This window comes from Esox lucius, chromosome 18 (genome assembly GCF_011004845.1).
Source record: "Esox lucius isolate fEsoLuc1 chromosome 18, fEsoLuc1.pri, whole genome shotgun sequence".
Classification (NCBI taxonomy): Eukaryota; Metazoa; Chordata; class Actinopteri; order Esociformes; family Esocidae; genus Esox; species Esox lucius.
The window spans coordinates 9823079-9835544 of NC_047586.1; the positions used below are offsets into that span (position 1 = coordinate 9823079).

General features: G+C 48.0%; 1 protein-coding gene across 22 annotated transcripts in view; it reads right to left on the minus strand.

Moving 5' to 3' along the window:
• epb41l2 (erythrocyte membrane protein band 4.1 like 2) overlaps positions 1 to 12466 on the minus strand; it is a 55607-nt gene that overhangs the window by 19216 nt on the left and 23925 nt on the right. For all 22 annotated transcript variants that reach the window (XR_004574730.1, XM_020056152.3, XM_034287744.1 and 19 more), the window contains exons 4-11: positions 11702 to 11806; positions 10314 to 10356; positions 5081 to 5156; positions 3870 to 4088; positions 3468 to 3555; positions 2389 to 2541; positions 2009 to 2106; positions 53 to 225 (exon numbers count right to left, since the gene is read on the minus strand). Coding sequence is in view for 21 of the 22 variants with exons in the window: in XM_020056152.3 (XP_019911711.2) it covers positions 53 to 225; positions 2009 to 2106; positions 2389 to 2541; positions 3468 to 3555; positions 3870 to 4088; positions 5081 to 5156; positions 10314 to 10356; positions 11702 to 11806 (955 nt within the window). In the remaining variant the exon portion in view is untranslated. The remainder of the gene's footprint in view (positions 1 to 52; positions 226 to 2008; positions 2107 to 2388; positions 2542 to 3467; positions 3556 to 3869; positions 4089 to 5080; positions 5157 to 10313; positions 10357 to 11701; positions 11807 to 12466) is intronic.

Genomic DNA, 12466 nt, shown 5'->3' on the forward strand with positions numbered 1-12466 from the left:
AAAACTCAGTGCAAAGCTCACTTGTAAGCGTGCGAGTCCTGATTTCGCCTACCTCCATCCAGGCTTCGTGAGATACGCTTGCTGGAGGTGCGCTCGAAGTAGGGTGCCGGCCGGTCGATGAGGGTGCTGGCTTGTCGTGTCTGGGCTTGTGTTCGCCCACTGTAGCGGAACTTAGAACCCAAGGTGAGGAACTTGGCTTTTGTGGGCGCTTCTGGAGTCAACAACCTGAGGGCGAGGATCGGAAACGAAATGTGATACGTTTCTTTTGAAAAGACAAAAACCCAATGTTTGCATTATATCTGTCTGTTGGGGTCAGTGTGTAAAACTCATTATCCATTGATATGCTGTTTCAGATTAATGAACCACAGTGAGGGCAGATATAGACCAATATCTTTTTAAGATTGGAGATCTTTTTGTTTCGGTATATGGAATTACCTGCTGTAGTCAACGTGATGAACAGCTATTTCTGTGTATTTAGAGGTCATGGATGAGGCAGGTCAAAGGGACCCCTTCAAAAGTCTCATTGTTTGTCAGTGACCGTAAATGAACATGAGCTGTTAAACTAGTGAAACTCTCGTCTCCTGTTCCTCTTTCCTGGCTCCGCTCTGTGTAACAGCTGTGTTTGGGATTAGATATGATCGGGAGACAGAAGTGTGTGTGTGCATGGGTCTGTGTGTGTGTGTGTGTGTGTGGGGGGGGGTGCCCCTATCCTTAATCTCCCATGGCGACATGGCTTTCCTGCCTACCCTTCTCCCCCCATTTGCTTTGCAGGGCCCCTCAGACCTGTCTGTTACAGAGACCCCCACCCCAGCCACTGAGGGGCCCGTTAAAATGAGGCTCTGCCCTCTGTTTTATAGGCTGGGGGGGAGGCTGATTTCAACCTCATTTAAACATACTGGCCTGGGTCTGACATGAGAAACTGACCTCTGAAAAGGGTATTTGGCCCAAAACTGATAATGAGTGGGACAATTAAAAACCTCTCATTGATATTGATATAATTGGACAAGGCCCGTTAGTGGATTGTGGGGCTTCTAACTCAAAGTTGACATTTTAACGAGACCAATTCCTTGGAGTTGGTTTAGCCCGCAAAGGATCCGAATGAGAAGGGAAAGACACAACATGGCTTTAGGCTATTAGTGGTTGGGCAGAGGCAGCAAGTGATTTTTGCTTTGCGTTTGTGGCTCCCCTCCTCGACATCTGGGCCAAGAACAAAACAGCTTGATTAATCAGCGGATTCGTCATGCCGGATCTGGTTTCAATTTGGAGTGGGCTGACACTCCACTTACAAACTGTGAAATAATGTAAAGCGCAGCAGGCGGGGCTTCTTTCACACGACGCATGGTTGCGGCGTTGCGTTTCATCACAGACAGTAAATTATGTCAGGAGAGATGAACATCTAAGGAAACTGACAGGTTTATCTGGGAGGGAAAAGCAGGTTATAGGGCTGAAATGTGCATCTCTATCAGAGGCTCTTAGAAACTGCTGTCCTACGGGATATTAAATGTTTGCTCATCCTTCATCCCGGGGGAGTGGGGCCAGTAGCTTTCCTAATGATACAGCCCTACAGAGTGGAAGCTACAGAGAGAGTTGAAGGACTGATAATAGGCATGGGTTTGGCAAACACCATAGATACCAAAGCACCACGCCACCATGTTCAGTCTCATCTCTTCCAGGTCTTTTCACTGAAGACAAAGTGTCTGAGAGACTTTCCTCCCTAGAGCTGGTCAATTACACACTTCAGTTGGTACACACTTCTTTGCAGTGGGGGGAAACCATCACTCTCCCCAGGGGTTGACATGGCCTTGGACTGTCTATTGGCTTAGACACACATTTCTCAGAGTCAACAGCAATTAGTCGAAAAACAACAGACTTCAAAGGACACTGGTTCTTCATGGTTTAGACACATTTTCAAGACTATTACATTCAGTCTGAAGGAGTTAGCAGGAAAACAGGATTAAGTTGAACCGCGTGGGGGAAATCTCGCCGACATGAACGCTAGGACGGTTACCTGAAGAAGGTGTGATTCTCCACGCAGACCTTCCACACCCTCTTGGCCGCACGGTGGTTGGGCAGCTTGAAGCCCACGGTGCTTTCAAACTGCTCCGTCTGGAAGACAGAGCGTAGAGGAGAGCTAGCCTCAGAACCGGAGACTGGGTAGGCGACAAAACATACGCCAGGGCAGCTAGATTTTGCCGCCGAACTATTTTTATCAGAACTGATGAATGTCTGGACGGAATATAAATATTATATTCCGCCCAGACGTATTTTTTGGATCCAAAACCAATGGACCCAATGCCTGACACCCTCTAAGAAACTACTTAAATGGGCTTTGAGAGGACAACAGTAACATTTGGAAATTCTTCCTTTGAGGTCAGTGCTGTTGTCTACCTCCCCAGGCCTGATTTTGATGTAGAAGTTGCTGCGTTTGTAGGAGATCTTGAGGATCTTGGGCCAGGCGAAGCGGTTTATCCGGAGTCGGTCTTTGTAGATCAGCAGGCCGTTAGCACACACTCCCAACATGATGTCCACTCCATCGGAGTCCTGCAGGACACAGAGACAACGCCAGAAGAGCAGTTCAGCACAGAAGACACACAGACAACCTGGAGAGAGGACGGAATGACCACATCCTTCCAGTTCAGCCCAGAAGACACACAACATCATCAAGGGGGAGGTGATCAGACAGGACATACAAGCCGGATGTTCAGCCACACCAACATAACCCAATGCTAATGTCTTAATGAAACGCGTATGGCGCCACGGAGGACCTTTGTAGTCCGAGCAATATGGACAGTTGGGTACTGAGTGACTATTGATTTGTGTATTCAACTGTAAGACGAGGAGGTAAAATCCATCTCTGCCAATGGGCATTTGGACTATTAGACACCAACACATGGGTTTCAAACAGCACTCTTTCCACTCACTGACATACACTTTCCTCCCAGATTGCAGAGGGTCGGGGTCAATATTAACAGGTCATTCACCACACTCTCCATTTTCCCTTACTCCCACACCCTCTTTCTTTCTGGAGACCAGAATATTTCGGGGGGTGTTTTCAAACCGGTCCACTGGGAGAGGAAGGGGTTCATTCCACGGGGCTGTTCCCATGCCAACGGCCCACTTAAAAGAGCTCATGCTTCGCCACATGTTTGTACAGCTGATCTGGTGGAAGGCCCGGTCTCTTCTCCGGTTCAAATGCTTTTTTTCCCGACAGCCTGGTTCTTCCCCTTTTTCGCGGCCCATCAAAGGGGCCTCCCAGAGTCCTGTGTCCACTCACCGGCGTTTCAGAAGACTTCCATTCACAACAACTGGCACGTAGCACGACAGTTCCTGGACAGATGACGATGTCCGGGACGTGACCACTAGGCCTTCTCATGACACAGATATCCCCACCACGGCTTACAGCCACATTCAAAACATTTCAAAACATTTCCTGAAGCCTTATGCCTGAAGCCGTGTGCGTCAGTTACCTTGGCATGGTGGAGGTCTACACCATACATCGACAACTTCTTGGCATTTTCTAAGAACTGGGTATCTGCTTGAGCCGGAGTCATCCCCCTGGACAGACAAAACCAAACAGCCAACTAGTATAAACAAACACAGATGTGAAGAGTTCAAGTGAATTATTGCAGATAGGTAGCAGGTGCCGAAAATAGGTCATTCGAAGCACGAGCACATAAATTAGTACAGGCCAGGGGCAGGTTCCAATCTAATTTCCACTCTCGCTCCTATTCCGCACATCATGTTTGAAGGAGGCTCTTGAAGCTTGAGTATCCCCCCCCACCCCCCCCCCACCCCAAAAAAACCACTTGCTTGCTAATTGAAAGGGTTAGTTATGAACCATCCTTTTAACAACGCCGCACCGTCCTGACCTGTGGGTTTTGTGAAGCTCCACCACTTTCTCCTCCATCTCCTTGGTCTGTGAGGGAGCAAACTGGAAGTCGCTGATGTAGTCGAGCCGGTGCTCATCGGGGTCATAGTCGCCCAGCTCGGCCTGCAGGGAGTAGGAGCCCAGCAGGGAGTGAGTGACGAAAGAGCAGGGCAGTCGTCCCGATGCAATGTCCTGCCGGAGCTGAAGGCACAGGAGATATCTGCAGGACACATGGGAAAGAGAGAGAGACAGAGAGAGATGAGACGATTAGAAGAGAAAGGGCCGCGCAGATTTACAGGCATTAGACTGGTCTGTGCATTTCTCACGAGCCCTCAGCGGACACGTGTATGTGTACGTGAAAACAGTGGCTTTTGGCGCGTGCAGTCTTCCTTCAGTCGGTCAGCAGCCTGGAGGCTCGGGGCTGCAACAATGGGGACAATCAGGTAGGTGCGCGAGCACTCGACCGCGTGTGACCTCGGCTCCGGGTCTGTGTGCCGAAACTCTGCGTCAGGCCAGAGACAGCTCCGCCGGGCTCGGTATTACCACAACCGTTTGATGGGCGCCGATAGGCAGCAACCCGGTGATGGGGCTTTGAACACTCCAGTCCACAGCACACTCTCCTTCCTCCTCCCTCAGCGCGCCCGTTAGCGCTCCACTCTCCTAACTCTCCTGATCAACCACAGCTCTAAAACATGCTGCTGCTATCCTAGGCAAGTACAACAGAGCTTATTCTTTGACTGGATTTAAAAAGTCAAAATTAGTAGACATTAAAAAGAGAAATAGACTTAGTCATTTGGCAGACGTTCTTATCCACAGAGACTCACAGTTCATTCATGTGAACGCCAGTTGTATATTGAATAATAGTGTGTGTTTATTAAGATGCGGGCCGGAGATAAAAAGAATGTACTGTACAAACCATAAAAATACAACCATTTAAATTTCCCCCACAAAGACTGTGTACACATTACTCTGGCACCATGTTTAGCAGCGTGAATGGAAAGTGGTAACAGGCTGTTTTGCATGCTCCGGTCCACCTGGGTGGCAGAGACAGTCTTTGTTTGCACTACTGGGCAAACTGTGTTTCTTCACGAGTAAGATAATAAAAGCCAAACATTCAAAATGAGGAACCAAAGACATGAGAGCACACATATGCACTGTGTGTTGTTTCGTGTGACTGACGAACCACTTGGGTCCCCGATGAAGGCACAGTACCTGGTGATATCCTCGGTCAGTTGAGAGGGATCAGGAGGGTAGAACTTCACATTGAACGCAAACTGCCAGGAGGCACCTGTGATGAAGGGACAGGGAAAATATCTACATTATCGACACGCAAATCGAACCTTTATTTTGAAGGGGCTGCAATGTTACACGGTTATGAGGCGCAAGGCCGTGACACAGGGCTTTCAGGGAAGTGATTCTAGCCAATCGTATGGGTGAGCATTTATATGTAGGGCGGCAGCCTCCTGAGCCAGGTGACCAAATACTGTGTCTGTGATAAGTCACTGCTCCAAGTTATGCTCGACTGTACATTCAGAGGGAGTATGCGTGGGATGTGTGGGTGTGTGAGGCAGGGAGATGGATAAAAAAAAAAAAAAAAACACTAAAAAAAAACACACACACTGGGACGGATGTAGCAGCTGCAAGCAATTACACAGAATCGAAGAGCCACGAGGTGAAGCTTTGAAGTGTTTTAAAGCCTGGAAAGACCTAAGCCAGGCTGAGGAAGGACTTTGATTTGGTCTGTGCACCGTTGTGTTTGGAGACTCATCAAAATGGCAGAGCAGGAACAAGGCCTTTCAACATAGCGCTCCCACTCTGCGATATTAAATTAGGCTGAGGAGATAAAGGTAAATGAGACTAGCTTTGGATCAGCCAGCTAGCACAGAGCCCACTGCATTCAGAGCCCCGCATTGTACTCCCAGTCTAACTCTGCTTAAAACTCTCCATAATGAACCCTCATATGGAGTCCCTTTTTTACATTAGCGATACCCTCTGAGAGCAGCACTACAATTCGAATTAGAATCAGTTGGGCTTCGGAGCCCTTTAAAAAGGCTCCGTGTTATACTTCCTGTAGAGGCACGATTAGCAGTGCCGATACATACTAGCGAAGCCCCTCATCTCTGTGTCCAGCCGCAGATCCACTGACTTGATATGACACTGCCTATAGCCACATCAGCATTAGGTTTGGACTGCCTGTTACCTAGCAACCGCTGGCTTAGAGGGGAGTACAAGCTAGCTGGAGGCTGATTCCACCCAGGAAACAGACACATACGACGACAAACTTCATGTGACTGTCCAACTGACGTTACACAATGGCTCAGAGACCCACCGTATCCCAACACAGTACATACAAATCTATTGAAATGTGTGGTTTGAAATGACGTGGGAATGCTTTTTAGGAGATATATGAAAAGGGGAGAGTTTAGAGGGAACGTAGTGCCCTTTCTCTTAAGGCTGGAACAGAGTAACCACACAGTGATCCCATTGGGACCATTTGTTTATCTGTATCTCTTCCCGAACCCCCAGGCCTTGTCAGGGGGAACATGGGGGAGAACAGCCAAGCAAGGAATTCCATTCACTGTGTGGAGCAATGCAAAATTGGGATATAATTCACTTCCTCGTATTTCAAGTCAACACAACAAAGAATGCATAGAAGATCCTACAAAACATGCTTTCTTTATTTTCCCCATTTTCTCCAACACATGTCAAGGAAAGCCCTGCTAAATTCACACATGCTTAGTGTGGAATGGGATATGACAGGTCATAAAAGAGGAAAGAATGAGCCTACACACTGTTACACACGCAGCCTGGATACCAATGCAGCACTGTTCCTCCACAGATCCAACAGAGGCCATGTTGTAGCGGCTGTCCTTTGGCCGGATTGAGCGAAAAGGTCAGTGACCGTAGAGGCAGTTAATAGACTGATGGAATATGAGGAAGATCAGATCCAGGATGTCACGCCCAGAGGATCACACATCATTGGTGCAACTGGGAGGGGGAGGGGGGGGGGGGTTGGGCTTTAAACAGTCCAAATCACGGGGCCTAATTCCACTTAACAGAACTGTGTGTTTTCGTGGCGTGTCAGCATGCGAGGCAGAACAACGCTGCAGAACAGGACCTTGAATGGTCCTGATAGGTGTAGTATTTCATGTGTAAAAGAGAACAAAAAAAGGGGGTCTGACAAAGAAGCAGAGTTGGAAAAGAGGGACATATAATGTTACAGTTTTCACCAGGATGACCTTCCAGAAGTCAGCTGCATGTGGGTGTGTCAGGGGATTTCAGACCCCCCCCCCCCCCCATCTTTGGCCTGTTTTCCATTTTCAATTATCCTTGAAACACTGAAAAGTCACAGGCTGCAGATAAATGGCCCTGGCCTCAATTCAACTGATAGGCTGGCCTCCATTCCCCACACCAGAAAAACACAATCACCAGCAACTCCACACACAAACCCATCCCAACACACACAACCCCACCCCCCACAACCCTACACACACATACACCTACCAGCAACTCCACAAACAGCCCACACCAACACACAAACCCATCCCAACACACACACACACACACTCATATCCATCAGCAACTCAACACACAAACACACCCCAAGATACAAACACACACACAAAACCCTACCCCACACTAACACACACAACCCTACCCCACACCCACAAACTCATACCAACCAGCAACTCCACACACAAATCCACCCCAAGATACAAACACACACACACACACACACACACACACACACACAAACCCACCCCACACTAACACACTGCAGATTGCATTAAAATGGAATGTGGTATATAATATCACAGAATCAAATACAGCTGCAATACACCATTAGTCTGTGGAATTTATACCCAGTACATACAGTAAGTGCATCAACCAGAAAGCCTCTCCGTTTCCTGGTCTCTAACATATCACACACCCACACAGATGACATCAGGTCCATAGCAAAGCTGCACAAAAAAAAGTGTGGGACATTTTAAATCTCAGAAAAGATTACTTCATGTCAGGGCAAGTCTTTCTATCTGCCCCAGAGGAAAAGAAGAGAACACACAAACCCCAAGCAACCAGCCAGATCACAGCACTATAGAACACAGGCCACTTTCTTAATAAAGATAGATTTACCACATATGTTCAAATGGAACGGACTGTGCTGATATCGACCACTTTCCTGGATCCAGAGTGATGACAGTGATCAGTGGGTAGTGAATGCAGAACACCAGTGATCTCAGTTACAGGCCTGACTGTGACCTCGGAAACCTAATTAGCCAAGTCGGTGTAACAGTGGTCACACTTCACTGCCAGCAATCCAGACCCTATGATGTTATCTCACAGAAAAACAACTGTGGCAGACTGTGACCACTGTTATCCCGGAATGTGCCTCTTTTTTTTTTTTACTCACTGAAGGTGAATAATTAAACTCCAGAGAGAATAATCTGGAAATCGCAGCTGTATATTGCCGATACCTGAGAATGGGGGCTGACACAGGATATTTAATATGGCTTTTAAAACCATTACCAGCACTCCAGTTAACCAAATTAGACAGTAGATGGTATTGGCAGAACACATCCATTAGACAATAAAATGCAATGACAAAGTATCGAATTTGCTTACATATCCTCCTTGTTCAACATTGCCATGTCTTCCATAATCCAACAAATGTGGCTACTTTGTCGGGCCTTTTCGGGGGGAGGCGGGTTTGAGAAGTCACTGTGCCCCACATTTTCTGTCTCAATCTGGCAACTCTGCCCTGTTTGCAGACTTTATGCTTTGTCACAGCTACCTGATAAGCAGGGATTTGAGCTAGAAACAAAATCGATACCAGGTTGATCCTGGTACCTTCTTACTCCTAAAATGATTTTGCCGTTGTCTTAAGCGATGTAATAAATGCTTACAGACTTGACCACATATGTCATAGACATATATTTTGGGTGGATTAACGATTTGAAGCTGTTCAAACAAGACCAAGGCCAGAGAATTGGCGCTGCATTGACTTGTGGACAGCCGTGTAAAATGGGGTTTTCTTTGCCAACCTCTGCTTCATTGCTGACAGCCATGGTGACAGTCGGTGGAGCAGAAAATCAAACAAGCATAAAGCAACCAAGACACACCAAGCATGGCTGCCCCTGACTGGAGGCACGGACTGGGTCCGGGCTGAACCCCTGACTGGAGGCACGGACTGGGTCCGGGCTGAACCCCGGACTGGAGGCACGGACTGGGTCCGGGCTGAACCCCGGACTGGAGGCACGGACTGGGTCCGGGCTGAACCCCGGACTGGAGGCACGGACTGGGTCCGGGCTGAACCCCTGACTGGAGGCACGGACTGGGTCCGGGCTGAACCCCTGACTGGAGGCACGGACTGGGTCCGGGCTGAACCCCTGACTGGAGGCACGGACTGGGTCCGGGCTGAACCCCTGACTGGAGGCACGGACTGGGTCCGGGCTGAACCCCTGACTGGAGGCACGGACTGGGTCCGGGCTGAACCCCTGACTGGAGGCACGGACTGGGTCCGGGCTGAACCCCTGACTGGAGGCACGGACTGGGTCCGGGCTGAACCCCTGACTGGAAGCACGGACTGGGTCCGGGCTGAACCCCTGACTGCTACAGGTCTGGGTTTGTGTGTTTGGACAATAACATATTAATATATAATAACATAATAACACCACAAGGCTTCACTCTTTGGCCTTTAACGTCCTGGCAGGGGTCCAGAACACGAGGCGGACCTCTACTGCAGCCCCACCTTTCATAGGGAGGATCCTGTTCCCTATTTCGTCCCTGGAGAAAGACTCAACCCCGCCCAGAGAGCCGGATCATGATGTAAAGGGATACATCATGTTAAAGACAGGCAGATAGAGAGAGGTAGGGGCCGGTTTCAGGCAGCTGTAGACTGTTAAGGTTGTGATCTTAACACATCCCAGGCCCAGGACAACTTGGATCTGCCATTCCCATGACTACAGAGTGAATTCCCTCAGGGGCATGACAGCGTGCGTGTGTGCGCGCGGACGTGTGGGTGTAACCACATGGCCAGTGTTCCTGGCAGGGCTAAGTGCTCCGGGACTTTCGGAATGGGGGTTGGGGGAGAGTCCCCTATCCCTTCACTCTGCCCAGGCCCAGAGGTTCATCAGAGAGAAACCAGCCAACACACGTCAGCCCTAACACATGTCCCCCAGACCCATCCAGAATGACTGCAGTCCACTGACCAGATGTGAACAGAGCATCTCACCCAAGGAAGAAAGGAAAACAAGTTCCTGATCAAGATCTTGTATATGTCAACAGTTACATTGGTTAATATGATATGGTCATGGGGGGGGAATGATGCTTTGCTAGGGGAAATGATGGGGTAGTGTGGAAGCCTTTCATTACATTTTACACTGGCCCAGTTACATAATGAAACACTTCATGCAGGACAAAAAAAGTTTCAAAAGCCACTACTTACTGCGAATCTGACGTTTGATCTCCTTTGTCGGGTCCAGCCAGCACTATAAAGACAGAGATATCTGATAAAGCTCGCAGCTTTTTTAATCAAAGCCTTAATATTTGTTACGGTTGAGAAACTGGGGTGTTTGGCAATCGAAATGATGAAAACACATTCCTGTTAGCTACACAGGCCAGCATCTGCCTCACCCCATCCCAGGCTAGCATGCAGTTTCAGTGTCAATGTGGAACTAAACTCTGTATGCGGCACTGCCGCAAAAATGTTGATCTCCCTCTCTTTCTCCCAAAAGTCTCCCACCCTCATTGGCTGACCTGACCTGGGGCCTGCAGAGTGCGGAGCCTGTTGACTCGGTCAGCCAATGTGCTCCTGTTACAGTGGAGAAGACCCAATTTAAAGACACCGGCAGGCAGTGAAAGGAGGATGAGGACTGGGAACAAAGCCTGGTTTCTATTGAAAATGATTTCAGAGGCCGTAGGTGTTGCTTGCTCGATGGGAGCCGTGGGAGCCGTGGCTAAAGGTTCCCATTTAAAATAGCACTTGAGTCCAGGTCTTCTGTGAAGCTGGCCCGCTTGGCAGTGGATTACAGAGTCAGCCTGGACGGAAGTTTGTGAGCAGCGCCCTTCGTCTGTGTCTAATCAGTGAAAATACACAGCTTCCCAATAGGCCGTGTTGACACAGACACGAAAAATAACAGATGTTATTCCCTAGAAGCACCTATGGGTTCTAGGGATTTCTTGGGTTTACACTTAACTACACACATTCATGTGAGGGAGAGCTGGACTCGGGCCACATGGGAGCAATGTGTCATCCAGGTTTTATGAATCACTGTTGGTTCATTTGGTCCTTTGTTATAACGCCCAGACGTTTCACAATTCTGGTGTAGCCGTGAACCAGCTCATCTGTTTCACTAATCAAGGGTTTGGTGAGTAGTTGAAAAGGTGATGTACCAACGCTAGAAGGTTGGCATGGCTGGGGGGTTCGAGGTAAGTTTGAGAACCACGGGTCTAAAGACATCATATTGATCATGAGAGGGTTATTATGCAATTGCTGTTATATATAAGTCAAGCAATTAGTCATTGTAATAGAACTGAGGAACAATACAAAAAAAATGTATACAAATATGTGCAATTAGTCAATAAGGTTACTCCTCAAATAAGTACGCCACAAGTAAAATGTGGTGGCTTTGCTTTGTTTGGTCTGGAGCTCTAATGGAGATACCAACAAAATACAAAGAATACAGGTCCTTCAGAAATAAGACATGCTTACAAATATTTATGAAAAGCCTTCATGTATAGAGGCTGCTTTTGAAATGTCTTTACTGCTCTGTTTAAAAGCAAAACTTCATATCTCACTGTACAAGAATGTGGCAAAAAACACAATGACTTTACCGTCTGGTCTGCGTTGTCTCTGTAACTCAATCCAAAGTAGTCCTTCTCTAGTAGGTTCAGGGCTTCACAAACTTTATAAAACAGGTACTGGCCTTTTGCCCGTTTCTGCAGAGAGGAGAAGAAAGAAGTTGTAAGAAAGAAAGTAAGTAAGTAAGAAAAAAACAGTAATAGATAATAGATGTACTACCAATCACACTACTTTGTATACATAAAAAAAAACACCCTTACAAAACATTTTAACACAAACAATCTTTCAGTTTTCGGACAGTTCATTTACCAGGCAAGTATGCCAGGAACACATTCTGATATCCAGCAACGACCTGGGAGAAAATGGAGTTAACTGTCCTTCTTAGGCACAAAACAACAGGGTCGTTACGACAGGGTCATGGTGTGTAGAAAGTGTCGGAAAACGCTAGAATGCCCTCTCTCAGGGCATCTCTTGGGTGTGAGCTGACATTTGCCCTGCAGACAGACAAAAAGACAGACATGCAGCAGTTTGGGCCAGCCTGGCAGCTCTCTCCAACTGGCCCTGTATTCGCCTGCACAGCAGAACTAGACAGTACGGGCATTACAGGAAAATCCCCACAAAAGCCTGTGGATTGCATGAGCACTGCATATTGGGCCTTTGACACTTGTGGAATGAGGGAGCTATTTGGGATGAATTGCAGTGTAGACAAAGGGGGCGAAGTCTACCACCACACTCTACCTCCTCAGGGCAACACATTGCCTTGGCCTGATGGGTAATAAACACAACAAGGCCACTTA